Raw genomic sequence first — 19,235 nt, forward strand, 5'->3', positions numbered from 1 at the left:
GATAGCGTCTCGTGCTATTGATGAGATTTATCGAGAGCTATGGATTTTTAGCTATGGATTTAAAAAAACATGCGCAACGATCAGGTTTATTTTATTACCTCATTGGCCCCACTAAACAAAGGTTCTCCCGTGTGCATTTCTACTAAAATACATCCCAGACTCCACATGTCTATCGCGAGGTCATAAGGTATTCCTAATAGAACTTCTGGTGATCTGTAGAACCTGGACTGAATATACTGGTATATCTACAAACACAGGAAAAAAAAGGAAAAGAAGCAAATGAGATGAAAAGAGCGACTCGGAGAGCACCTGGGTTAATTAACATCTTTTTATGAGATACCCACTCTTTGTCCAAGTTGACACGAACTACCAAAGTCGACTATCTTTATCGCACTTCGTTTGGGATTGCATAAAAGGATGTTTTCGGGTTTCAGATCACAGTGAATGATGTTCAATTCCGGTGTAGACAGGAACAAGAGGGCAGTACACAGTTGCTGTGCAAACTTTCTTGTCAGATTTAATGACACTCCTCGGAAATTCGTATTTCTAAGTAGGTCATACAGATTATACGACAGCAGCTCGAATACCAGACATAAGTGATTCCGCCACATAAAATGCCTCTTCAGTTTAACTGCAATCAAGAGAAAGAAGAAGGTATTAGAGTCGCGCGTCAGAATATAAATTGTATATATAAAATACAATGCATATTTCTCGTTTGTATACCTATATAATACTTGTTGTCGGTATCCGCTCTGTTCATCATTTCCAATAGCCTAACCTCGATTTGCGCTTGATTTAGAAAAGGCTTCTTGTTCTTGATGATTTTTATTGCCACTTGCGTCTGCTCTTCGTGGTCAAACGCTTTCACTACTTGGCCAAAACTGCCTTTACCTGCAAACAAAAAAATGTGAGAAAACTCTATAGAATAAATAATTGAAATATCTTTACAAAATAATATACAATTGTTAAAAAAGAAAATATATATATAGTATATAAAATCTACTAATATACTATTTTCGTTTTTAATTTATACACTGAAAAATAAATTAACTTGACTAAACCTTTCAACTAATTATTATATTATTTTGTTAATTGAACATATAGAAATATTTAAATTAAATATAACATATTAAATCTAACAAAACGTATATTTGACTTAAATACTAATATATGTTCAATTAACAAAATAGTAATTTAGTTGAAAGGTTTAGTCAAGTTAACAAATTTCTTTCTATATGTATATATTTAATATATTTCATTAGTAAAAGATATATCAATACGCGAAATCTTACGAGAAGTAAAACATTATCGATTACATAATTAAAAAATATCTCATGATATCATCAATTATTCCGATATGTTCGTGTGCTCAAATTATATTACTCTTTTTCTTTGTTCTCTTACCTATTAATGAATCGATCTCGTATCGATCGAGGAACTTTTCCCCATTCTTGATAATATAATCGTGATTATCGTCGTCCCAGCCATCGTTGTAAAGTTTCCTCTCCTTTTTATGCGAACCATCCTCTCCTTGCATCTGCTGTGCTCTCCTTTTCTTCTTCGCATAGTAAACCTGGAAAAGAAATCGATGTAAGCAATCGTTGCAATATTTCTTCTAAGGATCAAGATTCATTAAATTCATAAAATTCTGCGCAAAGATATTTGAAAAATATGAAAATAAAAATATTCAATTATCATATGATAAATTAAATATTTTTATAAATATAACAGCCTATATTATATAATATTATATATCGCGATTATTTAATCACACACTATTACGTAATATTTTTCTATTTATTTTCCCTCATTTTTAATCACAACTCGAATTTTCTTCTCGCATCATTTATTATTAAAAAACGTACGCTCTAATATTTATTACAAGAGAACTGTTTTATTTTATATTGCATCGTATAAAAAATAATTAACTAACTCTTCGTGATTCGCGTAATTAGGACGTTTATCAATACAATGTTCATAATCAAAATTCGAACAATCTAGCCGAAAGTTCGTCTACGCCGATCAATCAATCAATCAATCAGGCCTAATGAAATTATAACAAAGTTATTATTCGCACAGGTAGACCTTAGTAGAGGTCCATGACGTTTCGCGAGAGAGAGAGAGAGAGAGAGAGAGAGAGAGAGAGAGAGAACTCTTGTCCGATCGATCGCTTATATTTTTCACGACGTATATAAATCCGCGGTTATGCCGCCTTATTCGCCTGAAAAGCACGCCCTGGTCAAAATGCCGTCACGATTATCCGCCACCCTCTTTCCCTCCCTCCCTCTCTCTCTCTCTCTTTCCCTCTTTTTCTCTGTGTGGGTTTCTCTCGCTCTCCTCCTAAAAAGCGTCATATTCGCCGTAAATATCCCTCGTCTACGAGGAAGGTGGAAGGTTGGTGCGCGACGAGAGGGTGGAAGGCGCGCAAAGCAAGGGGTGGATGGGGGGTGGAGGGAAGCGAGAGCGAAAAGGGCGCAGAATCCGATCTGCCGCCTCGTCCGGGAATCGATATGCTCGCGACCACGTGAAAACCATGCCGTGCGACTCTCAAGAGGAGACGAAACTCTCTCCTCAGGACTCTCGCGAAGAGGAGTTCCATCCAGATGAGATAGAGACGAGAGAACACCGGACATTCGAGACGGATTAGGGTGAAATTTTCGGAAGGAAAGCCGGGAACGAGGAAGAGAGGAATCGCCAGGAGGGAGGAAGGGGGTTGCGGGGGGTGAAAAGACCCCCTCTCGCGAATCGGGCAGGATCGAGGTGGTTGTTCCACCGCTCTGGCACGCCTCTCCATCCACACCACTCGGGTCATCGACACGGTGATGGTCAGTGCTGTATCGGCGTCTAGTTACTCTATTTCGGCATCGATTGTGTGTATCCCCCCGCGGTCGAAGAAGTGTACGAGGGGGGTAGCTACTCGCCACCGCTGCGGCTAATGAACTCTCTCTCTCTCTCTCGATGTGCCCGGGGGGATCTCTTCCCAGGGTGTCTACTCAATGAGTAGGCATGGGATACCATCAGCATCCTCCGCACCCCCTACCTAAACGTCCGAGAAGGACATCCGGTGTGGTTTTAGTGCGGTAACCCTCTGTGCCTTATCATGGGGAAAACCTCGGTTTCGGGGGCAAGGGTACCTATCATAGGTTTCCACACCGTCAAAAAAAAAAAAAAAAAAAAAAAAAAGGGGGGTGTCTACTCAAATTTTGTAAAAAATTTTCCTGAGAATTCCATGATCTTCCAGATATTTTCGTTTAAAATTCCAGGTAAAATAAGAAAATTTGTAGATGCAGCTTTTTAAAATAAGTTTCTTTGCTGTATGCGCTTTCTATACACAGAAAAAATTTTCTCTTAGAATTTACTCTGAAAATCATGGTAATCATGGAACAATATGGAAAGAATTTTATAAGAATTTCTCTGATTAATATTTATCACAATAAAAATAATATCTATCACAATAAAATATAAAATATGTTTGATTAATTTGACTATGCAGTTTAGTATAAAATTCTTTCCATACCATATTGTCCTACGATTACCATGATTTTCAGGGTAAATTCTAAGAGAAAATTCTCTCAGTGTATATAATGTTTTTTATTCATACGATTCCAAAGTTATCAAGAGTGCAGTTTTTCTAGCATTTAATATTGATTTATTAATTGTACAATTAATTTGGACAATAAGTACGATATATCACTATATCTAAACACTAAAAATATATGCAAAAATATAAGGTAAATATATAAAACAAAAAATAATTTAGTATAAATGTCTTAAGGAATACTAATTTATATAAATATTACCTACTAATAAAATGAACAATTTTCTATGAAACTTACATAAGATCTTGATATCTTGAAAAATAGATTTTCAATTAAAAAAATCACATTTTAAAAAAACTTAAATATTGCAAAGATATGTTAGACATGTTTCTTACGTGCTAAATAAGAATAAAATTATCAAAAGGGCAATTTTTTTTAATTCCCTGAATCCCAATCGAATTCCCTGATTTTTCAAAGTAAACCCAAATTTGGGTGTATGAAGTTGGCACCCGTATGTTATGCTATCATAGTTCTCTTATTAAGAGTGTGAGTTATTTAGAACCGTAGAAAGAGTTCTTGATAATTTTTAGAAATAGTTCCGGTCATTACGATAACGAAAATCTTTACACATCTTATAATGAATATTGAGCGAGATTCACGGCCGACGAGATCAATCTCGCGCGTGCGATCGCGATCGGATTTATACAATAATTAACCACCAAAGACGCTAATTTATACATTCGTCCTTTCGCGGACCGGCAAGAACCGCCCGACCGTTGATCACGAACAATCGAAGAAGAGCACTGGAGGTGGAGCTAGACTGGCACTGCCAGATTCGGAACGCGCAACGATACGTCGCGCCGAGTCGTAGTGGTGGGGCATTGTAGTGGTCGGACGTGGGAGCTCGGCGAATCACGTCGCCCCCACATCACATACCCCCACCACTACGACCTGGTAGGAGCATGTAGTCGCGACGTGATTCGCCGAGCTCCCACGTTGCGAGCTCTACAATGCCCCACCACGACTCGGCGCGACGTATCGTTGCGCGTTCCGAACCTGGCAGTGCCAGTCTAGCTCCACCTCCAGTGCTCTTCTTCGATTGCTCGTGATCAACGGTAGCGCTTCTTGCCGATCCGCGAAAGGACGAGTGTATTAATTAGCGTCTTTGGTGGTTAATTATCGTATAAATCCGATCGCGTCGCACGCGCGAGATTGATCTCGTCGGCCGTGAATCTCGCTCAATATTCGTCTCGCTTGCGTCCTTCGGCGACTTCAGTGCGTCGCGGCGAAGTCGCTCTCTTGATCATCTTCGTTCGATAAGCCCCTGCGAAAAGTGGGTCTTGGAAAAAGCGGCGACGCGAAAATGGAGCTTCGGTTTTATTCGCGCGCGAATAAGCTCTCGCGAGTCTCGCGTTTTACCGAAACGCATCGAAGATTGTGATAGCTAAAACCCGGGCGTCGCCGCGCGTCGTGAACGAAAAAAAAGAACGCGAGTGCAAGTGTTTCGAAACTTCTACGAGAAGAAGGCCCGGGGAGGCATCGGGCAACAAAGGAGCAACCGTGAGGTGAGTAAATTTAAATTGTTTTATAGTTTTATAGTCCCTGATTATTTTTTGAAAGAGTTTTGCAATTTTTATAGAGATAAAAAAAACATACTTTCAATATTGAAGGTACGTTTTTTTATCTAAAAATTGCAGAACTCTTTCAAAAAACAATCAGGAACTATATAACTATTTAAAAGAACCTTAAAACTCTGCTCAAAACTATTGGAACTTGATGTGTAAAAAATGTGAAGTTGGCACCCCTATTTTTTGAAACTGATTTTCGTTATCGTAATGACCGGAACTATTTCTAAAAATGATCAAGAACTTTTCCTATGGTTCGAAATAACTCAGAACTCTTAACAGAACTATGATAGCATAACATAATATATAAATATATTTATATATTAATATTATTAAATAATAATCTATTTAATAATGTATTATATTTTTTAAATATTAAAAATAAATATATATTAATAATAATTTATTAAAAAAATTAATCTCCAAAAAATAGAAGATACAGATTGATATTTTGTTTTCACGATTTTCAGGTAAAACGACAGTATTTCTGTCGTTAATTAATAAATACGATTTCTCGAAATAGAATTTCCAAGCTGTTTTAATTTATGGCGAGGTCTTCCACCCTTTAGCGAGTGGAAGTAACTCTCTCGTAAGAGAGAGAGAGAGAAAGAGAGAGAGAAAGTTTTCAAATAATGTTTTTCTCATTTTTTATGTACGCCATAGAATTTGAGAATTAAAACATTTGGGATACCGCATTTGAATAAATAGTATTTCTTCCTTTTTAATTTAGGGCGGTTCTCTCCTGCTCGGGGAGGATGAAGTCGGTTTGATCCCCACGTGGGATCAAACGTCAAACTTTTCTTTTCGTTCTGTCATGAGCGAAACATTCAGTATGTGTTAATCAAGGCATCGGTGAAACATCCGGTTTGAAACACTTCAATTAGTCATAGGCGCGATTCTTCCAAGGAAAGATGACCTCATTTCGCGCCGCAATATGGGTTAATTGCGCGGAATCGGGAATTCAATTCGCGAATTTCTTCGAACCTCTTCTCTATCCTCTCGCCTCGCATTCTCGAAGACGCAAGATTTTTCGAAACGTTTTTTTCACCCGCGATAATACGAAAAGTCACGTGACGCTTGACCTACCGCAGTCGAGGACGACGGGTCTCGTACAAAAAACTTGTACATTAATTCATATCTTAATTTCGGAAAGAGAAGTCAAGCGAGAATCGAATCGACTCCGAAGAGACTCCTAATTAAAGCTCGTGGAAACTCCATCGCGATCGCTTCAATTAAAACCATCGTCCAAAAGCCGCGAAGATTCTTTATATCATCTATTATTATTATTATTATTATTATTATTATTATAATTATTATTATTAAATCAGAAGAGATCAAGTGTCTTATTGTCACTCGTACACAGAATTTTCTCTTAGAATTTACCCTAAAAATCATGGTAATCGTGAGACAATATTTTACTATGCAGTTTAAAATGAATCAAACATGTTTTATATTTTATTGTGATAAATATTAATCAGAGAAATTCTCCTAAAATTCTTTCCATACCATATTGTCTCACGATTACCATGATTTTCAGGGTAAATTCTAAGAGAAAATTCTCTCAGCGTAGAGACCAATATCCGGTTCATGCCGGGTAAAAGGTGATGTGATGTGTCGACCGAATCGAATCATCAGCCTTCGATTCGGTTTCGCTCGCGCGTGGCAAAAAAAACCGTGGAAACCGGTATGGACCAACGCGAAATTTGCCGAACCAAGCCTATACGGATTTCATTGTCGAGTCTGTCGCGAGCAACATCGTCGGAGAACGCCCGACCAGGTGATGACGACCTACCCTGCTTCCAGCCTCTCCGACCACTGGAACTTCCGTTTGCTCTTTTTCGCTCTCTCTTTCTCTCTTCTTCTTCGACCTAGCTCGACTATGGCAATGCGACACCGTAGCGAAAATATATGGTCAGGGACGGATATTTCTACAGAAAAATTATCTGTACGAACTTTAACTAATCATGCACAAATTCCAAAGCAAGACGAAAATGCACAACAGTGTTATATAATATTATAAATTAAGAAATTATAATTAGTCTTGTAAAATATTGATTTTATATAAAATCTCTCAGAAAAAGGCCAATTAAATGTTTGTCAAGAGAAAATTGAAAGAAAATTGAATTATAATTTGATTTAATGAAGACTCGCGACCAGTAATTTTACACAAAAATATTTTATAATAATATATATAGGTAATATATTGCATCGAAAAAATAAGAAAGCAGAGAAACGTGATGAAAATAAACGAAGCGTAAGAATCCCATTTACGTTTTCTCTTTTCTCTTCAGTGCGAAAAAAATTGTACTTAAGTACATTTAATAATTATTATCGGTGTACTTTCTTGTCAGATTTTTTGACACTGTACGAGATAATGATAATGATACACGTTGAAAAATAAATATATGTAATTTGACATGTAATAAATAAAATTAATAATGGAGAGAAAATACACTTTATATACGATTATGGCACCTCTATTAGTTTCTGCCTTCCTGTCTCGCGTCATCCTTCTTCGCGCATGGTCGTCCTCTCTCTCTTTCTCTCTCGTTTCTGTTGCTATGCGCGAGTGCACAAGACCGGCCCCATATGCGGTACGACGTTCATTAGCTTCACCGAAAGCAGCCCAGGACCACTCGTGCGAACGAGAGAAAAGGAGAAAGAGGTGTACTATATCGTCGTTAAGGGGAAATCGATTCCAAATTACGAAATCTGCCACAAGAATTGGCACGGTAATAGGAGGGCACTCTGTATATACCCACTTTACTGGAACCTCTCTTCCTGTGGGAAGAGTAACGTTAGCACGAGTGCGGACGATTGCCGTCCTCGTGCATAATGTATGTAGGTATATACGTCATTCTACGAGCAACTGGATTTGATTTTGTCGAGAGAGCGGATTAGATCGAGGGTACACCGTAAGACAGGGTGTATACTCAAATTTTGTAAAAAAATTCCCACATCTTCCCGGTATTTTCGTTTAAAGTTTCAGGTAAAATGAGAAAATTTGTAGATGCAGCTTTTTAAAAGTCTTTTCCTTTATTATATACGCTTTTTAATGTTTTTCATTCATATACGATTGGAAAGTTATCAAAAATGCAATTTTTCTAGCATTTAATATTGATTAATTGTAAAATTAATTTGGACAATAACAAAGTGCGATATATCATTATATCTAAACGCTAAAAATATATGCAAGAATATAATATAAAAATAGAAAACAAAAAATAATTTATTATAAACGTATTAAGGAATATTAATTTATTTAAATTAATTATTTATTAAATTATTATGTATTTATTAAGTTATTTATTTAATTATATATTTATCAAATATATGAGAAGTACTAATTTTTTTAAATATTATCTGTTAAAAAATTGAACAATTTTCTATGAAACTTACATAAGTTCTGGATACTGAAATAGATCGTCAATAAAAAAATCGCATAAGATTTTAATAAAAACTTAAATATTGCAAAAATGTGTTAATATGTTTCTTAAGTGTTAAATAAGAGTAAAATAAATAAAAGGACAATTTTTCTTTTAATTCCCTGAAAATAATACCAGGTTTTCAAGATTGTTCCCGAGAGTATACACCCTGTAAGAGTTAAAATCGAAAAAGAGTTTTATGTATAGGTCTCTTTACAGTCGATCTCCTTGGAAAAGGAGTGGCGATTCTTTCTGAAACGAACGATTAGCTCGTTTCGAGAATCCACTTGATGTCGCTGATCAGTGCGTTTTTTTTTGCGTTTGTATTATGAATGAATTTCATTAAGTAGATTTTCACGCCTTGAAAGATTCGTTGAAACAAAACGTCTCGAAAAAGACGGATTAAATTATCTCGCAAGGGTTTTTTTTTCTTCACTTGGAAGAAGTTAATTACATAGTATATTAATGGCACGAATAATCCTTTTATTTTCTCGACAAAATTTATACTTGAAATATAAATTAAATTAGAATAAAGTATTCATATATGTAGGAAAATAAAAATAAGATCTTGAGTACTTTATCATAAAAGGATTTAAAATTTTAAGCTTGATTGAAATATGTTTAGAGCTAATGAAGAAAAAATTAAGAAGCATATTTTCTAAAATAATTTTAATTGAGAATTTGCTTCCAAAATGTTTTCAATTAAAATTATTTTTAAAAAATTGAAAGAAATTTAGAAAAGTATTTTAGAAACAATCAAATTCTCACAATTAAAATTATTTTAGAAAAATAGAAGTAAGTACATAAAAAAAACAAAATACAATTTTTATGAAAAAAAAAAACTGCAAAACTTCGAAAAAAAATTAAGAAGCACAAAAATAATTTTAATCGAGAATTTGCTTCCGAAATGTTTTAAATTCTCAATTAAAATTATTTTAAAAAAGAAAGAAATCTAGAAAAATATTTTAGAAACAATCGAATCCTCAGAATTAAAATTATTTTAGAAAAATAGAAGTACATAAAAAAAAACAAAATACAATTTTTCTGGAAAAAAAAAACTGCAAAACTTCGAAATTACATTACACGCAGATGACTTATTAAGGTATATTATTAGTCATCAGCGTCATTCCTGTTATTGAGTCACACGTTAGTAAGCGACAGCGTGTTTAACGGGACAGACAAAATCTCTCTCTCTCTCTCCGAACAAAACGGAGTTTTCCCGAACTTCTCTGCTTATTGAACTTCCGCTTTCACGTATTCTTGTTCGCAATAAAAAAAGGGATAAACTCGACGAGTTATTTATAAATCGCATTCGGGAAAATACACAGTTCGTGCCGTATGTATAAACGCGTTGGAAGGCACGTATACGCATATACGTACATACGCGGTAAAGTTGCCGCGAGGAGTCGCGTATAAACGCGATCGCATCGTCAGCTGACTGGATGATGACGAGTCGACATAAATTCCGACGCGGGCGACGTCACGGGCGACAGTTAGCTTTACATTCCGCACGCGCCGCTTTTCCGCCCTGCTTTATCGCAATTTTGTCTACGTCGCGATAATAAAACCTGGCCCGTAAAAATGCCTAAACGCTATTTAACACACGTTGTTGACACGCGCGGTCTGGCACTCGGTGTTTCCACTTGAGGATCAAAAAAAAGGAGCAAGAGAGAGAAAAAGAGAATATTAACTATATACGTCGAAAAATAATTTTTTTTTTAATTTTCACGGCATGTAGGAAGTAGCGTAATTTCTATCAGCTTCCGGGGAACAGAAATTAATGGCGGAAAAAATCAATCAACGAGGATATATGTAATAATCGGAAAAATATCTCGCAGTCTTGGGACCAGCTGATATAATTCCTCGGTTAAAATTGCATCAATGAAATCTATTTATATATATTTTTTTTACATTATTTGTGTAACAGAGATTGCAACTAAAAATGTTTCTCTTCCAATTTTTGAATTATATGGAACTTGTAATTTAAAAAATTGAATTGTTCCGGATTTCGAATAAAATTGCTATACTGTATTCATCTCTTTTTGACATTTTCGCCAAAGTGGGCCATTTACAGACATCCATAGCGCGAGTCAACGTTGCGGAATATTTCTTTTTTTACAGACTGTCAAAGGAGGATGTTCTCTTGAGAAAGAGAAAGAGGACGAAGGAACGCTACGTCATTGGACGACTACGAAGCCGTTATGAATATCCAGCTCGCTGAAACGAATGACGTACAGGACTTGGAGTATGCAAGAAGAGAGAAGAACAAAAGAAAAAAAGGGAGGATAAAGAAAGAATGAGATAGAAGAGATTCAAAAATATCTGGACATCCTTGTATTTCAATGAGAACACACGATAACAATAAGAAAAGCGATTTTTCTTCAGGTATTCAAAATTGCCAAAATTTAAATTTCCTTACTAATGTAAAGTTCTTCTTCAGATTTTTTTCTAAAAATAAATATCTAGAAGAATTGAGTTTTAATTAAATTTTGAAGCCAATCGCCTTTGAAATAGATTTCTATTTCAGAGAGATTCATTTACTAATATATATAATATCAACAATTAAAATATTGTCAACAAATAAATAATTATTTTCCTTTTCCTAGATAATAGGCTTCCTGATAAAGCTTGGATAAATTTATTTTTCAGGAATATATTTGATTGTTTTCGTTATATTTAAAATAAATTGACAATAAGAAATTTACTGATTCAAGTTTTATATACAATTCAAATTATTCATATATATGTATATTAATTAAATATATATATTCGTCTTATTTATTCTCATTCTCTATAAATTTTTAAATTCCAGTTTATATACATTATATAATCTATAGAATTTAAAAATTTATAGAGAATGAGAAGACTATATATATATATCAGTAAATTTCTTACTGTCAATTTATTTTAAATATAAAGAAAAAAATCATATAAAATATAAACTAATGACTTTTCATGATTGCAAAAATGCCATTAACTTTATAGGCAAATACAAAGTTCACTTTTAAGTATGACGTATTTTGTCAACATATATCAAAGACAAAGGTATAAAAGATATTTTTCCAGTTCTATAAAAGGGTTAACGTTAAAAGGGAACGACGTCCGGAATGACCGCTCGGCGGCTTCGTACGCTCTCCGACCCTAAAGAAATAAGAAGCCAATGAGGAGGAGCGAGGTAGAGATAGAAGAAACGTGATCAGGACTACCAGCCGAGTCATGAATGAAGTGACAGACGAAACGAGCGAGAAAGCCAACGACGGCCGTTTCGCGACCTTCCGGAACGTCTCTCTATAATACGTGCCACTTCTTCCTTCTCTCAGCCTCAGCTTCGAGACAGACAGTCGTGGAAGACCAAGTCTGGCCGATGTCGCACGCGATACATTACAGCGCGATCGACAAAAATATACGGGGGTACACAGAGAGAATTTTCTCTTAGAATTTACCCTGAAAATCATGGTAATCGTGGAACAATATGGAAAGAATTTTATGAGAATTTCTCTGATTAATATTTATCACAATAAAAAAATAATATCCATCACAATAAAATATAAAATATGTTTGATTAATTTTACCAAAAGTATAGTAAAATTTACTAAAAGTATGTAGTACTAAAAGTACTAAAAGTAAAATCAAACATATTTAAAAAATTCTTTCCATACCATATTGTCTCACGATTACCATGATTTTCAGGGTAAATTCTAAGAGAAAAGAACGAGAATCTGAATATTCGCGAAATTTTCCTGTTTCTTTTAATCGCGACAAATTAAAAAATAATTAATTAATTAATAATAATTACGCCGGTAAATTAAAATTTTCTTCACCGTTAATATATCGATATTTGCATTTTCTCTAATTTTTTTTAGCATTGTATTGGAAATATCATAAAAAAAGAGATTGCGTGTACAATAAAAATCTATTCATATAAAATCAGGTATGAAAAGGGCTTTCTAAGTGTCAGACGCAGATATTAAACGCGACAGAATAGTTTTTAAATTCTTCTTGAATTACTTTTATATTAATTATATATTTTTATATAAATAATAAAGAAACGCAGGGTGCAGAAGAGCGTTAGCTCGTACCTGCGACACCGTTTCTGAATCATCGAGCAACGGTCAACGGAAAGTTTCGACACAGAGAGCCGACAGAGACGACAGAAGAGAGAAGAACGATTAAGAGAGAAAGAGAAAAAAAAAAGAAATAGAGAGACAGACAAAGAGAAAGAGGTGGAGAAGCACGAAGGAGTCGAGTCCTCTCGAGAACCGAAATTATCGATGAAATCAGAAATAAACTTAGATAATTATTAGATTGTATAATTAATAGATAATTAGCATTCGCGAGGGATTCGCGCGATTCGCTCTTCTTGTTTCGCGGTGGATTTCGCGAAAATCGCGAAGGACGGGCGTTAATTTATCAAAACGCGAGGGTGATAAATTAGAGTCCTCTCTTCTCTCATGTCTCGTTCCTTCGTATAGGAGGACCTATCCCTCGCAGCTGTATGATTTATTCCGCAAAGCACACTATTGACCCCGCAGTATATCCTCCAAAAAAAAAAATATATAATATATATCATCCCTAATTAGTGATCGCGAGTAAACTCGCGCGTAAAGAGAAATCGAAATCGCGTGCGATCTCGAGTGGTCCTTATTCACGTTTTCTTTTTTTTCGATACTCGGATTTCGGGTTAACCACCCGATGCTCCGATAGTCTGACAATGCACTCGATATTTCGAGAGATTTCGAAATTAGACGAGATGTAAAGACTTTATGAGCAAGAGGGATACTTTAACGCTGAAATGTACAACTTTGTCTCTTCTTGCGAAGAAGATAAATGATTTTAAAAAAATGTATTTCTCTGTGAAGTATAAGTTGTTGTGGGAAATTTACAACAATCGACTTTGCGTTTGTAATCCTAACATAAATTAGATTGTTTGTAAAGTAGCTGATTTTCTACTTCGTTTTATATTAATCATTCATTTTTTTATATAGAATTAATATAAACTGAAAAATAGATAAAAGCGCACAATACATTAAGTACATAACAAATATAAATTAAAAAAATTAAACGTAAAAAAATTTATAGATAAATATGAAATTAATGCAACTAAACAAACATGTGTTAACAATTTATATTTTATGTTAAGCGCGCGATTTAAGATTCCATTAATTACAGTACAGTATATTTAATACGATGTATAAATTTGAAAGAAAATTCTCACAAATTCTAAATTGTATAAAACGATTTAAGACCAAGGCAAAGTATAAAAACTTGCTCGGGTCGCCTTAAATTTTTTTAAAGAGTTTCTAGCAGATTCTTATTATTATTATTATAACAAGTTTAGATTTTATTACGTATTTTTTCGTTTTTTTTTTACGTATTTGACGCATATTGTTTTATCTTTTTTTTTAAAGAGATTTTCCTTTTTAGAATTATATTACTCTTTGGAAATTCTCTGAAATTATAATATATGCGAGCGGATTCAAATAATAGCAATACTAGGTGCAGTCGAAATGCAAGTCTTACAGCATACTATAAAAACTTGTATATGCACTTCAAACAATCACTATACTTCAGTATACCAAATATTATCTAGCACGAATCGTTAGATACCTGAGAATCAAAGTAAACGTCAAATCTTAAGAAGCATCTAGGTCGTATCTAGGACTATCGTCCACAAAGTTCGGCTCCACGGAAAGTTTCGCCCCGAACCCTTTCGGTTTTTCGATCATCGAGGAATAGATCGAAGTTTCAAGGACGACAAGGCCGAGCCGGCCCGAAAAGGTAGGAGAAACTCAAACGGCCGGCAACTATCGTTATCCCTTTGTGTGCGAACGAAGCCGCCGTCGCGAATTTGACAAAAGGAGAAGAAAGAAAGACAGAGAGAGAGAGAGAGAGATTCGGCGAGATTTTAGCTCGAGTAAAATCAGGGCGGACTTTCACGGACGGGCGACACAAAACAAGGAGGCAAACGCAAGACTACCTCACCATCCCCTCATCTATCTCTTTCCCTCCTCCTCACCCTATCATCTCCTCGCTCGAAAAGAAGCGGTTGTTCGCTTCTTTTCTCCCGCCCGCGTTTCCTCGCCGAAGCAACACATAAAGCGTAACGCTTAGCTGCACATCAAGCTCATCGAGAGACGGACATTAGAGTGAGATTTTATTTTAACCTATTTACATCGAATTTCACGTGCGCACTAAGTTCTCGTCACCTCTCGCAAAATCGCTCGTCACTGTCTTCTATCTCTCTCTTTCCTTTTCTCTCCCTTTTTTTTTTCTCTTTAAAGAATGCAATTGTGATTATGTTCATATGGTTCCATAAAAAATTGCTTCCTCTCTTTCTCTCTTCTTTTATTAATAATTATATAAATATACGTAATACTTATAACATTATAATCGTAATCATTAATAAAAGAATTATCACATTTCTATTTCTACACTGACAAATTTCTCTTAAAATTTACCCTGAAAATGTATCACAATAAAATATAAAACATGTTTGATTAATTTTACTAAACTGTATAATAAAATTAATCAAACATATTTTATATTTTATATTGTAAGATATTATTTTTATTGTGATAAATATTAATCAGAGAAATTCTCATAAAATTCTTTCCATACCATATTGTCCCACGATTATTATGATTTTCAGGGTAAATTTTAAGAGAAAATTCTCTGTATATATATTATAATAAATAATATAAAAGTTGAATATATATATAAATTTCAACAAGTTTTTTTATATATAATCAACTTTTATTATTTACTATAATACAGAAATGGAAATGTGATAATTATTATTTTAATGTGTCTTCTTTTTAAGCTTCCTTAATATTTATTTTATATGGGTGAAAACCTTAGAATGATAAAATATATAAATCGATAGACAGATGGAAACAGATACATATTGAAATTTCAATATAACTGTTATTGAAGATTATCTGCGGCAGAAGAGAGAATTATATTTAATATATGAATTAAGACGGATAAGCGAATTGCGTTGTTCTTCTTAAATGAGTGATCGCTCAGCCATGAGTTGCTGGAGAAATTGCAAAAATTTTCGATTCTCTTTTCGCTCTATTTAAGTCACTTATTACACCGTATACTTAGCTCGGTTCTTTCATACGATTTTAACTACGTTTCGCATCATGCTAAACAATATGGAATATTTAATTTTGCAAGAGCGACAGATTTTCATTTTTATATAATCCTAAAAATACTCTACAATTCATTTATTTCTGAAAATAAATAAAACTAGAAAATAATTTTCAAAAAAAGAGATCCATCTCTTTTAAATACCTGGTCCATCTATCCCCGTCAAAATTAATCCAACTCGCACGGTTTTAAGAGCTAGATACACCACTTTGAAACTTGCTATCAGACCTGACTATCGAATCCTAATCGAATCATTCCAGATGAAGAATGTGTGCAATAGTTTTAGTTTAACAATTTAATAATCTTAATATCAAAGCTCAGCTTAGTCTCAAATTAGGGGAGAACGTTTTATCTTATCTGTTATTAAAAGAGTCGAGAAGGAACTCGACGTGATACGATCGATTTTTTTGCGAAAATACCCAGGGAAAGACAACTAGTTACGACGTTGCTAGAAAGGGTGGGAAAAACGCGCGACCCTTAATTCGCGAAGGTTTCTCTGCAGCTAATCTCGCGCAGCCGCAACTCGATTCCTGCGTCTTTCGTCTTTGAATATTTCTTTCGCATATTATAACCGCGCACGCGCGAAACAGGCTAAGACCGAGGACTTCGTAAGAGAAAAAATTTAAGAAAGTGGTTTAAGATGGTTTCCGCCCTCAACCCTCTGTCTCGCACATCGTTACATTATATTACGCGACGCATTAAACAGAGTCCGCACTAAATAAGAACGCATTTCCTATTTAAATTTTTTATTTAAATAAAATCTTTTATTTAAATAAAATACGACAAAAAATTATTTTTCTGTTTCTTTAAAATCAACTAAACGTTGTAATGGGGATTCGTTCCCGTTAGACCTTTCGTAGATGTAAAGTCTTTTTAATTAGAATCAACAATCGTCATTGGCACGAGGTTTTCCTCTCGGTGCAGCTTGAATTCCGAAGTGTTTCCACTCAAGCATCTCCAGTGTGCACGGGTCCTTACGTACGCGGAATGAGCGGATGGCATCTGGGTCGTCTTTAATTATTCGCGAAGCTATTCTGACTTGTGACGAGCGCTTCGAGCGATGAGATTCGATTCCTCGTTGCCATTCCCTTGAACTGAACATGCGACCGACCTACGGATCTCGCCGTGAAATTCTCGCGTAAAATTCGTGCGACGCGACGAAGGGCTATTTCACGACGTAAGATGAAAATGTGCCGATGGACGAGCATTCAAGGGTCGCTGATCGATTCTTTTCTCGGATAAAAAAAATTTCTCTTACAAATGTCGAGTATGTAACTTCGAAAGAAAATTATTTTGTAAAATTTTATTTAAACTGTTTTTAAAAATGTTTGAATTTAAATTTTGCAAATTTTGTTTGCCGAAATTTTTATTTTAAATTATTTAAATTTTTATTCTTTGCAAAACAAATATAAATTACAATTAAGCTACAAAAATAAAATATTCCTCTATATTTTTCTTACAAAGATGGAGTATGGTAATTTCGGGAGAAAATTTAGATTTATTTTTTTAAGTTTTATTCAAATTGTTTGTTAAAATGTTTTGAATTTAAATTTTGTACATTTTGTTTGCTGAAATTTTTATTTTAAATTACTTCAATTTTTATTCTTTACAAAAAAATTATAAATTACAATTAAACCACAAGCATTCTCTTTACACTATATTTCTCTTGACAAATGTCGGGTGTAACTCCGAAAGAGAATTATTTTGTAAAATTTTATTTAAATTGTTTTTATAAAATTTTTGAATTTAAATTTTGTTAATTTTGTTTGCTGAAATTTTTAATTATTTCAATTTTCATTCTTTACAAATAATTATAAATTGCAATGAAGCTACAAGAAAGCATTCTCTTTCCTCTATATTTCTCTTACAAAGATATGGTATATAATTTCGGAAGCAAATTCTGAATTTTTTATATGTTTTAAAATATTTTGAATTTAGATTTTGTTAGCTGAAATTTGTATTTTAAATTATTTCAATTTTTATTCTTTACAAAAAATTTTAAATTACACTCAAGCTACAAGAAAGCATTCTCTTTCCTCTATATTTCTCTTACAAAGATATGGTGTAATTTCGAAAGAAAATTCTGAATTATTTTTTTTAATATTTTGAATTTAAGTTTTGTTAGCTGAAATTTTTATTTTAAATTATTTGAATTCATATTCTTTACAAAAAATTACAAATTACAATCAAGCTACAAGAAAGCATTCTCTTTGCTCTATATTTTTCTTACAAAGATATGGTGTAATTTCGGAAGAAAATTCTGAATTATTTTTATTTAAATTATTTTTTTAAATATTTTGAATTTAGATTTTGTTAGCTGAAATTTTTATTTTAAATTATTAGAATTCTTATTCTTTACAAAAAATGATAAATTACAATTAAGCTACGATTATTCTCTTTCCTTAGTGCAACTGCACCGGGTTACCTACTATACAGATGTCCGTCATCGCGACGAGGAAGAAAGGAACCGCGAAACGAACGAACGCATCGAAAGGACGCGCGGTGGTTGCACTTTCGACCCTCGACCCTCAGGTCAGGCTGCAACCGATTTAATTTCAAATTTAAACACCGTTTGAATTTAAATTTAACCCGCACCGCTGCCTGATTCCACGTTGCGACTCGACCGAGTAAAATCCAAAATATATATGTATATATTGCCAGTATAATTCAGACTTATTCCTCGCACGGCGAGCCCCGAAAATCACATCGTAAACTTACCTTACGCGATAATCATTCCGTGTTATGTTAATTTTAATTAGATTTTAATGAGAAATATCTCTCTATGCATTCTCTCGCGAGATAAATCCTTCGATAAAAAGCTGTCTTTAATTAATTAGTACGATCCAGATATTAAACATACAAAGACCTTAGAACAATAAAATGCTAATTATATCAGGTGTAAAAATGTTAGAAACGTGATAAATGAGCAATTGAATGAGAAATGAATTTCAACGGAGAGCATATTGATTCGAGTGAAATTTCGGTTTTACTTACATCTCTCTCCCTCTTTTTCAGAAATAAATGACGTACCACATAATGTTACAATAATTTGACCAATGTGTGTAATTGCCGAAGGCGTAATACGATTTTAACGACGATAACACGCCAGAATTAGCGCGCGATCGATAGCGGGACTGGAAATATCATTTCGCGAAAGTGGCTCGTGAAATTTTCCTCCGGTGACTTCTCGAAGGAGAGAGAGACGATATTATAGATTCTGAAGAAATAAGAGTATGAACTTTTAGGGAGTGGCGGCGCACCCCTTCGCCCTTCGCTGAAAGACATCGGCTGATTCCGAAGAGAGAAAGAGGGTGAACTCTATCCCTCTCTCGGACTATTTTCCCTACCGCGTCTTTTGCTCGTCCTTTTTCGCGTCTGTCTCACAACATACGAGCCGCCAACCACTTCGCGGCCGCCGCTTCGATTTCGCAAACTCGCCGAAACAAAGTGTCGGCGCGGACTATAGCTGTTACAGGGAGAGAAAGAGAGAGAGA

The 19,235-nt window shown here is 34.4% G+C and overlaps 1 protein-coding gene across 3 annotated transcripts in view; it reads right to left on the bottom strand.

Annotated features, from left to right (window-relative positions):
- Mnb (minibrain) overlaps window positions 1-19,235 on the bottom strand; it is a 96,465-nt gene that overhangs the window by 10,663 nt on the left and 66,567 nt on the right. For all 3 annotated transcript variants that reach the window (XM_083048770.1, XM_083048771.1, XM_083048772.1), the window contains exons 4-7: window positions 1,405-1,573; window positions 724-891; window positions 345-631; window positions 99-245 (exon numbers count right to left, since the gene is read on the bottom strand). In XM_083048770.1, the coding sequence (XP_082904896.1) occupies window positions 99-245; window positions 345-631; window positions 724-891; window positions 1,405-1,573 (771 nt within the window). The remainder of the gene's footprint in view (window positions 1-98; window positions 246-344; window positions 632-723; window positions 892-1,404; window positions 1,574-19,235) is intronic.

Source organism: Prenolepis imparis, unplaced genomic scaffold (assembly GCF_030444845.1).
Source record: "Prenolepis imparis isolate NDT839.2.m4 unplaced genomic scaffold, iyPreImpa1.0 SCAF_10, whole genome shotgun sequence".
NCBI lineage: Eukaryota > Metazoa > Arthropoda > Insecta > Hymenoptera > Formicidae > Prenolepis > Prenolepis imparis.